General features: G+C 42.5%; 1 protein-coding gene across 1 annotated transcript in view; it reads left to right on the plus strand.

The window, feature by feature from the left end:
* Positions 1 to 17,449, plus strand: part of tox3 (TOX high mobility group box family member 3) — a 41,051-nt gene extending 23,602 nt beyond the window's left edge. The window contains exons 2-7 of the mRNA XM_035164802.2: positions 114 to 179; positions 7,146 to 7,397; positions 13,960 to 14,223; positions 14,304 to 14,534; positions 14,705 to 14,785; positions 15,029 to 17,449. Coding sequence (XP_035020693.1) covers positions 114 to 179; positions 7,146 to 7,397; positions 13,960 to 14,223; positions 14,304 to 14,534; positions 14,705 to 14,785; positions 15,029 to 15,859 — 1,725 coding nt within the window. The 3' untranslated portion in view covers positions 15,860 to 17,449. The remainder of the gene's footprint in view (positions 1 to 113; positions 180 to 7,145; positions 7,398 to 13,959; positions 14,224 to 14,303; positions 14,535 to 14,704; positions 14,786 to 15,028) is intronic.
* The last annotated feature ends 965 nt before the right edge of the window (positions 17,450 to 18,414 follow it).

Here is an 18,414-nt window from a genome sequence, read left to right on the forward strand (position 1 = left end):
TATGACAGTATCTGTTTGAGTGACAGGTGTCTATTATGAAAGGGCTTCAGTTGCAAAGGATGTTATCTGGACACCAGTGGCTGATTGTGTGTTTTTCTTTTTCTCATTTGCAGTTCCAGAATAACAACAACTACATGAACATGGCGGAGGCAAACGGTGCGCTGCTCGCTGCTGGTGATGTGAGTATACTTCACTTTTTTCCCATAATAAAATTCTCATTCTCATTCCCTTTGCAATATAAATATAGCCAAGTACAGTGTCTCATTTGCATGTATAGTAATACATATGGCCCATTTTTCATTTAGTTAGACTTGTGTATATAAATTACTTGCACTTTTATTTGTGTTGTTGGTGATAGACTGTTTAAGAAAATTTACATTTGAATGGAAAAACCAATATCATGAAGTGTAATCCCTTTGTTTCACACTATAAAGCCCTCAGAAATAGACATAATGAAATTCTGATTGAAATTCCTCCACTTTTATTATCAGCAACATTATTTTTATTACCTGAAATGCTGCCTGTTGAAATGCAACTCGTCCTGAAACCCACACAAAGCTCTCAGCTTACAAAAAGATGAGCTATACGCTCACCCTATATTGTCTCATAGTAACTTCTGAGAGCTGATGCTGATGTGACCTGACTGTCTCGACTGTGCTCTACGAGATAAAGTGATATTTCAGGAAGCCGAGGATATAAACATCTGTTTTCATCCTGTTTTTTTTTTTTAAAGACATAATGAAGGAGCCTTAAGAGATTCTGTGGTTCTGTCACTCTCTGAGCCCCTCTGTATGCTGGCACTTACACAAAATGAAATGTCACCAACAATCTTTGGCTGCGGAGCTGCTGTAATAACTCTGTACTCTACTGTTGCATTAAAATAAAAGAAGGGAATAGTTGTTTCGCTGGAGGTAAATATCCGCCTCTGCGAGCCATAGTAGTCCTAACAGTTTGCTAAATTTACTTGTTTTATTTCCTCTTCCACCCACTCTGCAGCCCTGTCATTAGAGACAAGTGCACCAAAAATACCCATCATCCTCTGTGGTTCAAACTCATCCAGTTTAGCAGAGGAGATTAATGTGGTTTCAAAACCCACAGCAAAAGCATCACTGCACCGCTCCAAACTTCTATGCTAGATGTCATTGTTAACTTCATTGTTTTTTCATTCATGCCAGTCGGCATTGCAACAGTGATGTTCAAGCTCAGTAGTGTTGAGAGTGTGTCTGACCTCATGTTCATAAAGTGGCCGCTTCACAAAGCCACATAGTGTTACGGAAGGAGTTTAATTTTCCCCCACATTTACGCTGAGTGGACGCATCCTCTGTGTCCACGGGCTGCTGAGGCCCACTGCAGCGGGGACCACGCTGACACAAGCTGCTTGGAGAGCATTCAGCCCCCAGCTGTGAGGGCCCACTGTGGCAGTCAGGGAAAGGGGGGATGGGTGAGGGGGTGTATGGGTGAGGGGGAGACTCCTTGATAAAAACAGCCCAGCTCATTTGCATTTTATCAAAAGGAACAACTGTGTCCAGTGTTAAGGCACAGATGGTATTGTGCTTAGAAGGAGAAGAAGTCTAGAGCGTGGATTCAGATTTTCATGTGATGGAGTGTCCAAAGTGTTGTTTGGTGCAACCTGAGCTAAAGTAAGATTAAAGTGGCTTCCTCTTTGAGTTGTGAAGTTTCACACCATCTCCACTGCAATGCTATATTGATCTACTTCATGTGACTGCATTGGGCTGAGGGTACAAAGGGAAAGGAAGTCTTCTTTATGAGGGCTCCATGATGAAAAGCTAGGTTTGACAGCAGGGTTAAATTTACGCCACCACATTTGGTTAGCTATTGTTTTCAAATACAACCAGTGGGTTAGAAGTACTTTGTGCTGTTTATGATGATACACTCTTATGTTTTGTGTTGATACACCCCATTCTTATTTTGTGTGTCGAAAAATATCATTAGTTTTGAGATTTAATTGGATTGGAGTTTGAGCCCACATGGTACAATTTTTAGCCAAGCTACAATGCTTACCAGCATTTTCCCTGTCACCTAAGTGTTTCAGGTTTACCTGTGAGACCACAACAATATTTGAACCTCCATGTTCATCCTATAACAGTATTTCAGTTTCTTAGTGTTCTACATCCAACCAGGTAGAATTTGACCGGTATGAACAAAAACAACAGTCAACAGCTCTGCTGCCTTTTCTTTTTTTATTCACCTGTTGTTCTTAGTAAAAGACTTGCAATGTGCATATCCTCTCCCGTACATACGATGAACTAAAATGGTACCAGCAGCGTTTCCAAAAGTCTCAGGGGTTTGGAAACTTTGGAGTAACATGGACACCCAGCATCGTTGTGGCAAAAAGTAAAACGAAAAAGTATTAAGCTGCAGTTATACTTGATGGATTGGTCCGTGCGCACCAACTGTGACGCTAACACAACGCCTTTCCCTTTTATACTTGCACTCGAGGCACTGGAAAAAGGCAAGAAGAGGAGAAAACACAAACAGAACAGCTTTCTGCCTCCAGGATCACCACTTCGGGCTTGTGCAAGCTTTTTGGTTTCCTGCAGAATGTCTCGTCTTTACCAACAGTATCTGTTGTCTTCCTCCAGGAGCCATCTGAGAATCTCTATGCACCCTCATTAATGACAGTAATGAGGGTTCATTATTTACCATTAATGACCATTCTGTTTCCTTTTATTTATCTTTGCCTTTTGTGATTACATTAATAAGGTGTATGTAGATGTCTGTAGAGACAAACATGTTTACAGACTCTTGCCTCCAGCTCAATCCATGTTGCACTTCACGTGCAGCATGCGCCAAGTCGAAAAGTTGGGAGTGGCAGGACCAGTTGAAACGACGCCATGTGCCTGCGGAAATTACGTAATTTCTGCCCCGCAGCCCTGCTCGCAAGGACAGGAATGGCAAGCATAGACTAGACGTTAGTGTGGATGTAGCCTGATCAGCAGAATGTTGTATTGACCAAGGGTGTGTTTTATTGCTTATTAATTAAACTCCTCTTTTGGAAGAGGAAGGATGTTGTATTTGTTTAGTCAAGAGTTTCACTTACACTTTGTTGTCTTTTATAAAAATATTTTTTTTACCTTGGTTGTCTTCAGGGCTTTGACAAAGTAGATGGATGTTCACTATTTTTGCTATCATTTAATGCCTTAAAACCATACAAATTACAAAGTAATATAAATTGACTTTCATATTCCTCAGAACAGTACTGAACAGTAATGTACATTTAAAATGTGCTTTTGCTCCAGGTAGAATTTTTCCACATCCACACAGCAGACCTGTATTTGCTGTTTAGATGGCCAGTGTATCATTTACCTTATGCACTTAGAGGATGAGATAAGATGACCTTGGAGTGCCTGGTAAAGCATACATCCTAGCAGGGAAAGCTTGACTGCTTCCCTCAGGGAAAAGGATACTGTATGGTGAGATAGTGTTCCACTCAGATGTATCACTTTACTTGCCCAATCAAATTAGAGACGTGTAATGAACTATAAATATGTAGAAATGGACTACAAATGATCCAAATTTGAAATAATGTTGATTAGGGGTGCCATGGTTGATGTTGTCATTTGAGAAGCTGCACTCTGCCTGTCTAGATATTTGAAACTGGATCCTCAATCCTGTCTCGATTGATTCCGAAGCCTATTATATGCAGTAATTGCATACTGCTGCCTTTAACAAGTCTTGGTCATTGCATCTGTGAATTGCATTACTACATTTATTGAAGGACTGGGAACCTTGCCTGAAAAGCCTTTTCATGCTCTTTGTCCTCATATTGAATCATGGCAGGAAAGGGATAGAATGTCAGGGGGAATTTATATCCCCTTGTGTTTTTTGTATTATTGTCAACATTGTTTGAAGGTGTTATGTATATAGAGTTAAAACAATGTTTACATACTCTATATAAGTCAACTTGTACTGTTTACAAGAAGACCTGGTAAAGACCTTTTGCACAAAAGTTGTGCTTTTCTGGATCATTTGTATCCTTACTAGGAATGGGTCTTGTTGCATTTGGAATTAAGATTCATATTTATAGTTTTGGATAGACTATTGGATGGAATGTCATGAAATTTGGTGCAAACATATGTAACTTGCACTTGGATTGGCTGTAGCTGTCGCCAACTCATCTGGATATTTAGCCTGCAAAATGTACCTGCTACATGCCACCATGTTAGTATTAGCCTTATCCTAGTCTTATAAAGAATAATCTTTTTCATGCAACTGACAATTTATAGTCTGAGACAGTTTTTAACTGGTAACCTCACGTTCTGAAGACATGATTAATTTCAGCACACTAAAGTCCAGGTTTACCACCTCCAATAGGCAGTGAGGACACACCTGCTCAGACCACTCATGATGGGTACGTCACACCTCAGCTACACCTCTGCTTTGCCCTCATACCACTGAACCCTGTGGCTGCCAATGGAAATACCCATACATACTACTCTCTCTCTCTCTCTCTCTGTACATGTCTGCACATCCCAATCCAGCATCTGGCTTGGCACTTGGCTCTGCTGAGCTTTTCAGAACAATTTAAATGGATAATCAGGCTGCTGATGCAAAGAAAGTGGATTGTGCATCTCTTAATCTCCGATCAGAGCCCCCTAAGCTGCTCCTGGTGCAGAATTAGACTGGCTTTATGTGAAATGACACCAGACAGTGTGCAACAATGTAACACTCTGTGGGTTCCAGTAAAATCTGGCACCTCTTCCCCGGGGAGAGGGCCTTTTCTTCGCTGACTGCTGACATATGCTGTGCCCCCAAATGAGACACAAACGCCATGTCTCCTTTATCAGTGGCCCTGGTGCAGATTGTTAATTTGTATCGTTTTTAACAAAGAGAGGCAAAGCATACAAGCACAATCCTTGATAGTGATCGGATGATTCAATGTTTTTCTTCCTCTATCCTCCTCTTTCTGTAGCCTACTGTTTATCGGCCCCTGAACCAGCATTCCTCGGCTCCAAGCACATGTCTGTGTTTCACTTAAAGGTCACACTAATGCTTTTGATTCTCTCCTACAAAAGTGGAGCTTATTTCATCCAACCTTCTTCTTCTTTGACGTTTATCTCAAATCTCTGGGTTGGCTCTATAATTCAGGCCTTGGTGGACCAGCCTATAGGATCCAGTGGCCTATATACAGTGGTTCTGACCTGATTTACCGTAGACAGAGCGACACTACAGGAAACCTACTTCAGCAAATAGTATCCATGGTGATATTTTTCTCTTCAGAAGCACCCCTGCATAGGCTCATGTGGGAAATGTGGTCAATTGCTGTTTGTCTGACTGCAATAAACAAGAGGAGACTGAGGAATGGCTGGTACTGTTGGAGACTGAATGGTAGAGCTCAAGGCTGGTGTGGGGATTGACCCTGCTCCACAGGAGAAGTTTAAAAAAAGATGAATGAAGACCGAGATGATGGACGAGCCCTCATCCTTTTCATGTGCTACCTGATCTCTATATCCATGACAGATTGGTTTTGTTAACTTAACATTAGAATCTTTGGTTTTTATTCACATGCTGTTGTACAGGCATCATTGTCAGCTAAGTTCCAGAGGCTTTTGAGTCGCACAATATGACAACAGAGGACTCGGAGCAAATCGTTCCTACTGAGGGTTCTCGTGATTTATTCTGCACTCTGCGAGCCAGAGGCCAGGGGTGATGAATATGACCGTAGCTCCTTCTGAAAGGAGAACTGATTCTCTAGCTGCGAAACAAGCACTGAAAAGTGAGACAGTGGTAGGCAGCCGGAAGAGAGAAGGAAGAGGGAGGAATGAAAACTCTATTAGCCGCCTCTGCCACAGGAATTCATCAGCGCTTGTCAAGACAGCTGCCCTGACTAGGCAATGAATTAGTTTCAAGTGTCTGTGTGCTAAAGCAAGCAAGAAGAACATTAATACTCCCTAATCAAGGGCTGTGTTGGCATATTCCCTCCGTTGTCTCCCTTCTGTTATTCAACCCACTAGCGGAGACAGAGAGACAGAGCTGAAGGAGACAGGCCTGGTTAGCTCTGTTGTTGAGTGTAGTTTCCTTTGAGACTTGTAGATCCTCACCTCTGCTGGGGAAGGAGTTTGATTCGTACGTGACAAGCCGGACTATGCTGCTTTGCATGTGCTGTAATGTTGTCAGATTTTGTTAAGAGTGAGAAACTGCTGATGAGGTCGCCAGAGGCAGGTCTTAAACACTGCTGTAAAAGTGATATGAAGACAAGGAAGCATTGTTTGTCATCAACCTGAAACAGTCCCGAAGCAAAGCTGCGTTCTGTCCCTGCTTCTAACAGGATTTTCAACAGCACTGGGTGTTTAGTATGATTTTCTTTAGCACTATACCACTATGCTTTCAAGCAGAATGCCAAGCTGTGCTAGCAGTTCAAACCATATCACATTTAGTAAGAGACCTATGTGCTTTGAAGAGGTTTTCAGTGACTTAGCAGCAGCAGCCAAGCCCGGCGCCCCGGATCGCCCGCTGCTTGGCCCTGTGTTGGACTGCATTTTACATGGACCTGCAGTGTGGTCATTGTGAAGATATGAATGTATTGGCTTTCCAGAGTCTGGCTTAATGCAATGTACTGATGACAAGACCCAAGTAGGTGAACAGTCCCATCTCCAAGAAGGCACATAAGCAAATTAAGTGTGACCAAAAGCTTTAATTCGAAAGGCAGAAGGATTAGGCTGTTTGATGAGCAGATTTAAGGGTGCAAGCAAGGGGAACAAAAAGAAACACTTCTGGCCAAGCGTAATAATCTTTGAAAATGTTCTTTAAACCCATCTCCCTGTGACGTGTATTTTCACTGCACTTCAACCCAACATCTTCCATCCCCAAGATTAAGGGCTTTTATCATGTATCCTCCCTCTCCTGTGATTGCTGCTTGATATTTTTGCTTTTGACGTCCTCTTCCTCTTGCCTTTTTTTCCTTCTTTTTACTCAAAGTGGACTTTAATAGGTTTAGTAAATGTTACATCTTAGTGCACTTCCACACAGTCTATTACCACTCCACTAAAACATTCCCTCTCTTAAACAAAGTTGCCTGATTTAATCCCCAAAGGTTTCCTTCCGGCATGTTGCATAAGGCCCACCTCAGTGAATGCACTGTGTTTGTGGATTTCATGACTTTCCTTTTCCTTCCTTCTTTTCAGACTTTCCATACGCCCAGTTTGGGGGACGAGGAGTTTGAAATTCCTCCCATTACACCTCCACCAGAGACTGAGTCTAGTCTGGGTCTATCGGATGTGGACTCACCTTTCCCAGCGATGCCGGAGCCCCCAGGTCCACACAGGGGTCCATTAATCCCCCAGTTCCCCCCTCAGAGCCTGGACCTGCCCTCCATTACCATCTCACGCAACATGATGGACCAGGAAGGCATGTCTGTCAATACCGGGCAACCTGTGGTGAGCAGTCCCATGCATTTATACAACTAATAAATCAAGAAGTCTATCTATTCCCTGCGACTAGAGAAATCCTCATTTGTCAACACACAAGATCCTGCACTTGCACAGCACCAGCATGGGTCCTACTCGTAGCTGCAGCTCCAGATGTGGGAACCAAACTCAAAGATATGATATATAAGTATATACTACTCGAGACCCATGATGCCAGAAGCATTAAGTCCTTAAATGAGCCCTTTTACTGAACCATGATGTCACCTTCACAGTTTGTGTACGCCGCCTGTTGTCAGTGCATCTGGCACAGCATCTGGCCTTGTTTACTACACAGAAGGTATATGATCACATTGAGTAAATGTCATGATATTATGTTACTTACTGGGAGTATCTTTTTTTTAAGCAAAAAGCACACATAGCATGGCTGATCCTCCTCTGTAAGGTGAGCAGATGTGAATAGATCACAGGTGTTGGAGCACAAAGCACATTCAGCCGCAGAAGGACAGTGAAAATGGGACCCAAAAGTGCCCCCGTTTCACATGCTCATATTTAATTCATGATGCCCGAGGAAGTTTTTTGTTTTGGTGCTGTAGATGCTGATGCATGGTTCTGTCCAATGTCTCATGAGGCCTTCAGAAAAGATACATGCTTTTTGTGGAGTTCAGGATTCGCCTTGTATTTGTATTTGTATGTCAACAAACACTTAAACAAGGATGTCTGGCCAGTAGGTAGCAATGAAGTCGACTACACCGATGGGTAGCTCATCAATTTTTTACTTATATCTTTGCCTGTATTTATTTGATATCTGTTTCTAAGACCTTTCTGGTGCATGGCCCAAAGTGCTATAGAAACACAAAGCAAATTTACACTTTGAAAGAGGTTTTCATGACTTAAAACGCAGTTTGGGTGTGTACGAGAAGCCCAAACGCATCGGGAAAAGTTTGATTTGCAAAAAAATCCACTTTAGAATTGACAGGACATTTGCGTTGTTGGCTTAATCCTCGTTTTCACTGGCACAGACGGTCAAACACCGAGCAGTAGACAAAGTAATCACTCTCTTTATGTTGATACTGTTATGTGCCATAGATTGTGAGATTGTTGTCTCGGGGTTGGAAAGGCATTTTCAAATGCCACAATCATGGAGGCATTGAAGAGGAAAAATGGAAATGTCACTGGCTGACTAGTTGTCTTACAGAGCTATTAGAAAAACGGAAGATTCATTTAGGAGAAAAGAAACGAAAAGGACAAAGGTATGAGCGGAGAGATGATGATAGTGATGTTGAATTTGCTTGGTGAACCACGAAGCTCAGAAGAGGTGATCATTATAACTGTGTGAATAAATGAACTATGTTCAAACTATGTTCCTCTCTCTTCTCTTTAACACATTTGTTGAATCACACTGATATTAGAGATATTTATTTACATTCCATATGGGAAGAGGCTATAAAAATTTTACGGCTCTTTTGCCTGCTCCCATGCTCCTGGCATGTAAAATAATTGCAGCTTTTAAAATATCTCTGCCGCATACAGTAAGTGAGCCCCACAAGGCTTTTGCCTAAAGAATTTTCATTTCATGGTCAGTTAAGCTTTCTACATCTGGAAGAAACAGAACCTTGACACAATTACATTCCCGACTTTTCTCACGACTTGCTGGAGGATTAGATTTGATTCTCAAACATTATTCCTCTTTAACACCATTTGCATGGCTCATGTCTCTGATTGTGCAGAGACTCTATTAAAAACTGAGGGAGAGAATATGGGTTTCTGCTCCTTGCCTTGTGGCATTGTCGTTGGCACACCACTCACTCGTTATCAGTCATCGCACATTGTACCGCGGGAAGGCTCGTGGTGGCCCTTCATTTTTCCCGTAAATGGGATTGATCCCCAAAAGTCTTGCGACAATGCCTCTAGAAATTCTATTCATCTGCAGGTTTATCTTGAAAAGAGAACGCAACTTTTTAAACGAGATAAGTAACAGTGCATTTTTTGCAGCACATTCTATAGACAGAGACAATGATTTACGGAGGCCCTAAGAGGGGTGTTTTGTCATTTTGTCAGCGCACTGATAAAGGGATGACAACCTTATATACATGATTACATTCTGTGTTATTTGTTATGGCTGCAGGGGCAAACAAATAAACCGTGCACTATTGCAATTACATTTTTCATCAAGCCACCATGCTCATATTTCCCATACACTTGTCCTGGTTTTCTTTCTCTGTGCGCGCGTCTGCTGTTGGAGAACATTTAGCGTGTGTGAACGCCTGTCTTCTTATCAGAACTTAATGAGAAACCCAACCAGTGAATATACCTGGGCTATTTTCAAAAGCTTCTTCCATGTCATTGCGCTGCCAAGTGTTCTGCTAATTCCTGTCCCCCTATAACGTTCAGCGTATGTCTGGCAAATTGGCCACAGATGCTGGGCTCCTACAAAGAGAAGTACATTTTCTCAACTGCAACGTGCCTGGCAAGCCCTGAATCTGAAGTCATTATTTATTTAATCTGCTCTCCTAACAAGCTTCTGACTCTCATTTTTGTCTCCCAGCATGTGTCCTCCTGATCTGTGATTGAGTCTCAATAGTGCCAAATAGTACTGGAGTTAGAGCTGCCAGTATTGCTTTATTCACAATCTCTCCTCGATTTTCTCCGCGCTGCACAGCGAGGGTCTCTAGCTTCTATTTCCAAAAACACCTGGTGCCTTCGCCACTTTTTAGGGTTTTTTTCTCGACACATGTAAGGATGCACTGAGCTCCGTGTCCTCCGTGATTGGATTCGAAACCTGCAGTCGTCAACCAGTTGTATTACACGTTGAAATCAATATTTAGGAGATACGAGCCCTGCTGTCTTATTAGGTTTACCGAAATGAGGTGACACATTATATATTTTTCATTACAAACATGGCAGCTTCACATGTCATTAGCTTTACAACAGCAAAGATATGCTAATGTCTAACACAGAACAGCGTTTGGGCAGCATGCACCATGCAATGAGATGAAAGTGAGGCTGAAAAAGCCATTTGCAGTTTGTTGTTCACATGATTTGATATGCTTTGATATAGTGGAGATTACCAGTGAGTATAATGCCCTCGGTTTTGACTGGTCACAAACCACTATATCCTGAATCAAATGGAAAATGTGAGCACTGTTGCAGAAAGCATGTTTTTTCTTCACTTCCCTCTTATCTCCCTTCCAAGCCAAGAAGCACTGACATGAGTTGTACATCAATTTAAGAGAGTGGATTTTTTTTCTCTCGCTTCGTTTCTTTCTTCTTTTCTCCCTGGACTGACAACCATTGTGACATATTGGGTCAGTCAGAAATGAAAGATATTCATGCAGGCATGCAATGCTTGTAATGAAGACTCAGCTTGACCTTCTGCATGATTGATTCTGTAATTTACTTTTCTCGGGCAGCTCCGAAAATGAAATGATGTCATGTTGGACAAGTTTTAAATACCCATAATGCATCAGGAGAAATGGTTTAGAGAGGTGTGGGTCAGCGGCTGCAGTGGACCGAGGGGAGGGAACCTCGTGGCCTCACATTCTGAGGGGTGGGGGAGAACGGGAGAGAGATTTGTTTATAAGTGGGGGGTTAGAGGTTGGCGAGATAGATGTACTGAGTTTGCACGCCACAGAGAGAGAAAGAGAGAGAAGTGTGTTTGACTGAGACAGGGGCAGGGGAAAGAAAAACAATTTATCTTCATGCTATTATAGCCTTTACCGGCATTCACAATTCCATTTTTCTCATTTGGCTTAAGCACAGACTTCAGCAGGTTGCAGAAAATGGAGGGAGGAAAAAAAAATAAAATGATGTACCCGTTTAGAACCGAGTAAAGGAATATGTGCAGAGTGCTGATAAACTATCTTTAATAGGACTGACCTTTCATGCTGGCGAAAGTTACTGGGGGATTCATCCTTATAATTACCATATAGATGATTTTACCCCTCTCCTGCCATGGAACATTTCCAAGAGCCCGAGCATTGATTGAATGGAAATTGAACTTGTTAACATTCTTTTCAGCCTGTTACAGCTTAGTACATAGTGCCACTGTTCATAAATTCGCCCCCCAAAAATTCTGATTTCCAATATCTTAAAGAACAGACTGGTTTCTAACGGTGTTGAGATTTGTATCACTCGGTGGATGCATAATGCTGCATTCGGAGTCCAGCCGCTGTGTTTATTGAACTGCGTTTTATGGTGGAAAAGGTTTCACACATTGTCAGTCGTCTTTTCTCATCTTTTCAAAACATGTGGAGTGTTTGGAAGCCGACAATAATGCACAAAACAAGCACATTTCTTCTTCTTTTTTACTTCTTGTAATGTTAACAACATTATGTTGATGCCAGCTATTTCAGCTTTGACATTAAAAGCAACACAATGGGGAATATTGCACAAAAAGAGACCTTTATTGATTGCAGAGTAGTTTTCAGCTTGTTAGTGTTTGACGTGCAAACACAAAGACACACCTAGACACACACACACACACAATCCTGACTGTGGAGGGCACATCTGGCCACTGTGTACTCAAGATAAGGACTTACTTGCAGATTTACGATCACTATCAAAATATCTGCTTGGATGTCTGCTGTGACTGCTGACAATGCTGCAATCAAAATGCAAATGAGACGGCAGAGGGACATAAATAAACATCCTAGTGCCGGATTCATATTCACAATCAAGGCTGTTATTTAAGATTTAGCCATTATCTTTTCATTCGAATCAGACGTGCTAATGCTGGCGTTTCACTGACGTAACTATTCTGTAACATGAGCAGCAAAAAAGTGATGCCACTCCAGTTATTGCAGTAATAAGTGGTGAAATAAAACATTTAGCATGCTGTTGGATTTGATGTGATGTTTTTTTAAGATTAACTCTGATCATCAGTGCATATTTCTTTTAACATCCAAAGGGCATTTAACAGAAATCATCATATTCCAAACAAAATGGCAGCACGGGCCATTTCTCTAAGTCGAAACTGCATCGTTGGGATTGGGCAGAAGTGTGATTATACAGATGGCCACGACTAATGAGCTGTGTGTGCGTCTTTGATGTTCACAGCGAGCAGAGGGCAAACTGCGAGCCACCGTGTTCGCGGTAATGAAGATGACAATAGCAATTGGAACGTGGCGGGTTGCAGATATGTGTCATTTGGTCACAGGCTTGTTTATCGCAGCTTTTATTTGTGAGAAAACAGAAAGCAACCTTTTCTTTTTTCTTCTTTTTTCTTTTTTTTTTTGAAGAATCACAATATGTCTTCGATTTCCATTCCACCTTTTTTCCGCAGAATCTTCCTCGCACATGAAATGTGAATCTGTTCTCACTTCATAGATTGTGTTTATGATAAGCAGTAGACAGGGCATATGAGAGAGAATGGATTGTAGATCCAATATGTTTCTGTCTGAAACAGTGTTCCAATATTGTTTTGGAAGACGGGCATTCATAAGGTTCTTTCAATAAAGCCAGGTGCGTGGGTTTATGATGTGTTGATGTTGGGAGAGATTGAGTTTGTGCTGCTGAATACCAGATGGATGTATCCAGGGAGAACAAATCACCTTTTCTGTTGTGTTCACGTCCCCTTCCTCTGTTCCATGTCAGCTCTGTGGGCTCTCTGATCAGTCTTCCCTCTGGGGAGCTGGCAGGCTTCGTAATTTCATCCTCGCCACAATCAATGCAAACACGTTTCCTACACCTTCTCTAAGACTCTTTCAAGAACTTAATGTTTTTTTACCAGGAGAAAAGTGCAAGAGATTTTGAAAATGTTATTACATTTTACCCTCGACAGTAGAGGGGAGGGGACCCGTCCAAAGCTCTTAAAGCTTCATACCTTCAACTGGTTGATTTATGGATTTGATTATATAGAAGTATTTTTTTCCACTCTTAGGTGGTCAAACATGATTTATGAAAGGTTCCTCTTTCACAGTTCTAACTTTAAAGTTGCATTACACCAAAGCATATATGCTTGTGGCCACCTCAAACTGAACTGACATGTAGGTGCATACATACAAAACGGTGACTGTACAGTGGAATTTGAAGTTTGTACCACAGTGCAGGGAGAAGTGAGTCCCTCCAGGGAGCGGCCAGTCAAAACTGTCACAGATTTCCATACAATCGAGTTTTGAAATGAATCAACTGAGCTGTGTAGCCATCTATTACTGGCTTATAAAGCTGGCTCCTCGGGTGTCAAGATAATTTATCATGGCCTGTAATAGAGACATTTAAGACCCAGGACGTTGTGACATGTGATCTGCCACATAACAATCCAACGAATCCAATGACCCGATTTCCTCCCTGGTAAAGGGATACAGCTCCATGATCTTGGTACACAGGGCAGCAGGCTGTCATTGTGAGCACAGAGCAATCTTTGTGCAGCAGTGTGAAAGCATATACCAGTATATGTTGGCGACCACTAGGAGATGTAAGGGACACATCATCATCGTATACCATTGCATCATCGGGTGTTTCGGCCTTTTCAATCACAAGACACCCTCTGCTAAGGCAGGACCACCACAGGCTGATCCGACCTGTGTGCATGTTCCTTATTTGATTAGTTTCTCTCTTTGCATTTGTATCACAGAACATGGGGCCAGGCCACCTCCGCCAATACCAGCAGAACCCAGCCATGGTGATGAAGTCCATCATCAACATGAACAGCACCAACGGCATGATATCACGGAATCAGCTGACCACCATCAACCAATCCCAACTTAACGCACAGTTGAGCCTAAACATGGGGGGACCCAACATCACCCACACCTCCCCGTCTCCGCCGGCCAGCAAGTCTGCCACGCCGTCGCCCTCCAGCTCCATAAACGAAGATGACCAGGACGACGGCAACAGGGTGAGGAAGAGGACTTAGCTGTATGGTAATGAACCAAGATTTTAAAAGATTTCTTATCTAAAAAATGTCTATTATTGCAGGTCATTGGTGAGAAACGGCCAGCTCCCATAGATCCCGTAAAGAAGCCCAAGACTCCTAAGAAGAAGAAGAAGAAGGATCCCAATGAGCCTCAGAAGCCGGTGTCGGCTTATGCCCTGTTCTTCAGAGACACCCAGGCCGCCATCAAGGGACAGAATCCCAACGCCACCTTCGGAGAAGTTTCCAAGATCGTGGCGTCCATGTGGGACGGTCTGGGAGAGGAGCAGAAGCAGGTATTATACATTTTTGTTCTTCAGACCAGTTGAACAGTGATACAAAATACAACTGTGTATTTATGTTTATGCACACTATATAACTATATACTGTGTGAAACGTATGTTGTCTTAGTAAATAGGCAAGAACCTGTATTTGTCTATTCACACGTATCTTTTTGTCATTACAGGTTTACAAAAGCAAAACAGAAGCTGCCAAGAAAGAATATTTAAAGGCCCTCGCAGCGTATCGTGCTAGCCTGGTTTCCAAGGTGAGAAACTGCTGCTTTTTTCCCCCTGAAAAATGTGTAAATTAGACAGTGCAGTGAATTGAATTTCAAGAGTCTTTATTGTATATGCATTTGTAGAAAGTTCTTTGGTAATGACAGATGCAATCTGAGGTCTACAAAAAGCAGTGTGTCGTTACAGTATATATGGATTTGCATTCTTCAGATGTGAAAGTTTTGACTTTGTAAATATTGTCTATGTCTAAATATATTTCTTTCTTCATCCAGGCCGCAGCAGAATCAGCGGAGGCTCAGACGATCCGCTCTGTGCAGCAGACCCTGGCCTCCACCAGCCTGTCTCCAGGCCTGGTGATGCCTTCACCCCTCAACCAGCACCCCTCCATGTCAGCAGTATCCCAGGCCCTCCAACAAGCACTTCCAAGGGCCATAGCCCCAAAGCCTCTGCAGATGAGACTGGGAGGAAGTCAGATCGTGACCTCCGTAACAGTTTCCCACCCAAACATGTCCTCCGGGATGTCACCGCAGCTGCTTGGCCAGATGGGTGCCGGAGGGGGCATGGTGGCGGGTGCCCAGTCCACAGCTCAGATGAGCCCACCCATGCAACCGGTGCAGCAGCATGCGATGCAGCACCTCCAGCAGCAGCAACAGCAGCAGCAGATGCAGCAGCACCTTCAGCACCATCAGATGCAGCAGCAGCAGATGCATCACCAGCAAATCCAGCAACAGATGCAGCATCAGCATTTCCAACACCACCTCCAGCAGCAGCTGCAGCAGCACCACATTCAGCAGCAGCAGCAACAGCAGCAGCAGCAGCAACAGCAGCAGCAACAACAGCAGCAGCAGCAGCAGCAGCAGATGCAGATGCAGCATATGCAGTTGCAGCATCAAATGCATCAGCAGCAGATTCAACATATCCAGCAGCATCAGCAACAACAGCACCAGTCCCAGTGTTCCCCACCCCAGCATTCCCCTGGCACACCACATTCAGTGGCAGGGTCTGCGTCACTCGGCAGCCCCCAGCCCGCCCCACAGCAGCAACCACACCCCTCCCAAATCCAGGCCCATGCTCAGGCCCTGTCCCAGGTCAGCATTTACTGAGCCAAATGGAAATCCTATCTCAAAGAACAGGAATAAAAATAAAAGCATCATTCCACGTTGCTTTTCTAAGTTGCACTTAAGAAGTGTGTAAGATTTAGAATGTTATACAAAGAACTTGTCCATTGTTATAGACGGATATGCACATGCGTGTACAGGAAGTAAAACATGTTAGCTGGGGTTTTGTCTATAAAATAGGCTGAGCTGTGACAGAAGCCTGTTTGGGGCGAGCGCCCAGCGATTGTTTATTTGTTTGTTTGTGAGGTCTTTCAGTTGTCAATTTAAACTGACTGGGCACACAATATGTTGGAAGACGTGCGTCTTTCGCTGTTTTATTTAACAATAAAGCTTTATTTATGAGGCCAGAGTCGTCAGCTCATCGCAGCAAAAGTACATTTTGCATGCGTTTACACAAAAGGATTTTTATCAGCTGTCGCCTGGACTTAGTGACTCACAGGTGGAAACCAGTGAACCCACACATCACGTCTTTGTTCCCACACTGGCCAGTATATAATGACACTTTCTTCACTCCAACCTTCCTCTCTTAACAATCAACTCTTGCAGACGTAACTGAGCAACAACAGCATAGAGGAAATCATCAAAATAGTCAGGCGTCGGAGGCCCGGTGGTGTTTGAACACATTCAGACCCATGTCGCACACGCAGACGGTGTCGTGAAGAAAAAGGGGAACTGAAAATATGAAGGACTGAACAGACTGAGTCAGAGACTGCCATAAATCATTTATGTAATCACATCATCAAACTGTAGCTGTAATCTGCTGTACATGTTTTGTAGAGTGGGGAGAGACGAGACCTCCTTTATCCAGTAATCTACCCTGCAGGTGATTTGCCCAAAAGCATATAACTGGCACCCCCCCATAAAAAAAAAAAAACATCTTTAATCTATTTGTTTTTACTTCAGATGTTTAACAATTAAATTATGTTTTTATTTTGTGTAACAAAGGGGATATTTTATGGTAAATACAAATTTCTGGATCAAGGAAGATGGTTTGGGGATTGATGTATTTTTACTCTGCTCCTTGATACTGTCATTGTTTAAAAAAGAAAAAACTAGCAGAGCCAGTTTGTTGCACTGCCAAAGCCAACTAAAGAGGCATCGGAGGTATTTTTGCCAGCTGTACAGAAGTCCCTGAAAAAAAACTGAAAATGTTGTACATTTTTCATATCACCTGTTGTAAAGTTTTAATATGTGAGGCTTTAATTAAAACATTGTTAAACGACCTGTGGATTGCTATATCACATAGTGCATTTCTGCTCTTTTATACTTTTTTATGAGTTACAATAGCAGCGATTCATTTTCTTTGTACTTTTGCTTACAAACCCAACTGCTTCTGGAAAATGTCCATAGAATAAATGCTTATTGGTACAGAGCTCTAGAAAATTTGTTTTCCGCTAACGTCGGGGAAAAATTCACTAAATGTTTAGGGTTTTTATTTTTTGCTGGGCCATGAAGTGGAATCCAGAGACGTTCCATCTCTAATATGATAGTAGCCATAATTTTGTATGAAGTATATATTTCTTTGTGTCGCTGTTCAAAATTAAACTATCAATCACAAATATTTATTTGAAGGAATCGGTTTATTTCAAAAGTTATTTAAGCCATATTTTTTTTAAAGGTTTCGACATCTCCTTGTTTAGCTATTGAAAATAAAACTGATAAATATTCATAGCACTCAGTTCTTTCAGACATATTCAAAATAAAATTTGTATGTTTTTATTGGAGTAAATCTACGAGCGTAGAAGGAAATACTTTGCAGGGACATATGAGCATTAATGTTGGCATTATTCTCGTGTGTGCTGTTTATCAGTGATTTGAATGGAAGTCCATTGTAACTTGTGTGTAAGCAAAAGAAACAGTGTTGATACTGGACAAGGTCAGCATGTAACTGGTACTTGTCTCAATAACAGTCCCCTTCTCACACACCAGTGCACTGGATTCTGCTTCTTTCTTACTCCCTTCAAAATCGCTTCATTTCCAAGACGTCCCCAGGGGTTTGCTGAGCTCCCTTGAATAATATGGTGAGCGGGGGAGGGAAGGCAGGCAAACAATAATTATCATATCTTCACAATAGGCTGTGAATCCACTGGCCAAAGAAGGGCCTTAGTTTCTCTTTTCCCCTTTTCCCCATGCAGCTGAGACATGAGTTAATGTTAGTTACAAATTAGCAGCGAGAATCTGCTCCTGCGCTTCTGTGATAGCAGCTTGATAGAATTTTTAAATTTCGGTTTGTTTTCAATTAGTCCATTTTTCAAATAAGCATTTGGTAACTCAGGGCCCAGGCCTGATGCCGACGCCGCTGCTGCGATTGGCTCATCAGCTCGGAGTGTGGAAACCATGCCCATTTCTCTGCCTTGATTAATTGCAGCATCTGTCCTGTCAGTAGCCCGAGTGAAGAGGTCTGCAGGAAAAACTGCAAATAAGTGCTGGCAACAGTCTTAAAGTGCTTATGATGAAATGAAAATTAAAAACAGCAAGTGCCGCGCATGACCTGAATCTCAATACGAGGGGAGAAGAGGAGAATGTGAGAGCGGGGTGTC

Source organism: Hippoglossus stenolepis, chromosome 1 (assembly GCF_022539355.2).
Source record: "Hippoglossus stenolepis isolate QCI-W04-F060 chromosome 1, HSTE1.2, whole genome shotgun sequence".
NCBI lineage: Eukaryota > Metazoa > Chordata > Actinopteri > Pleuronectiformes > Pleuronectidae > Hippoglossus > Hippoglossus stenolepis.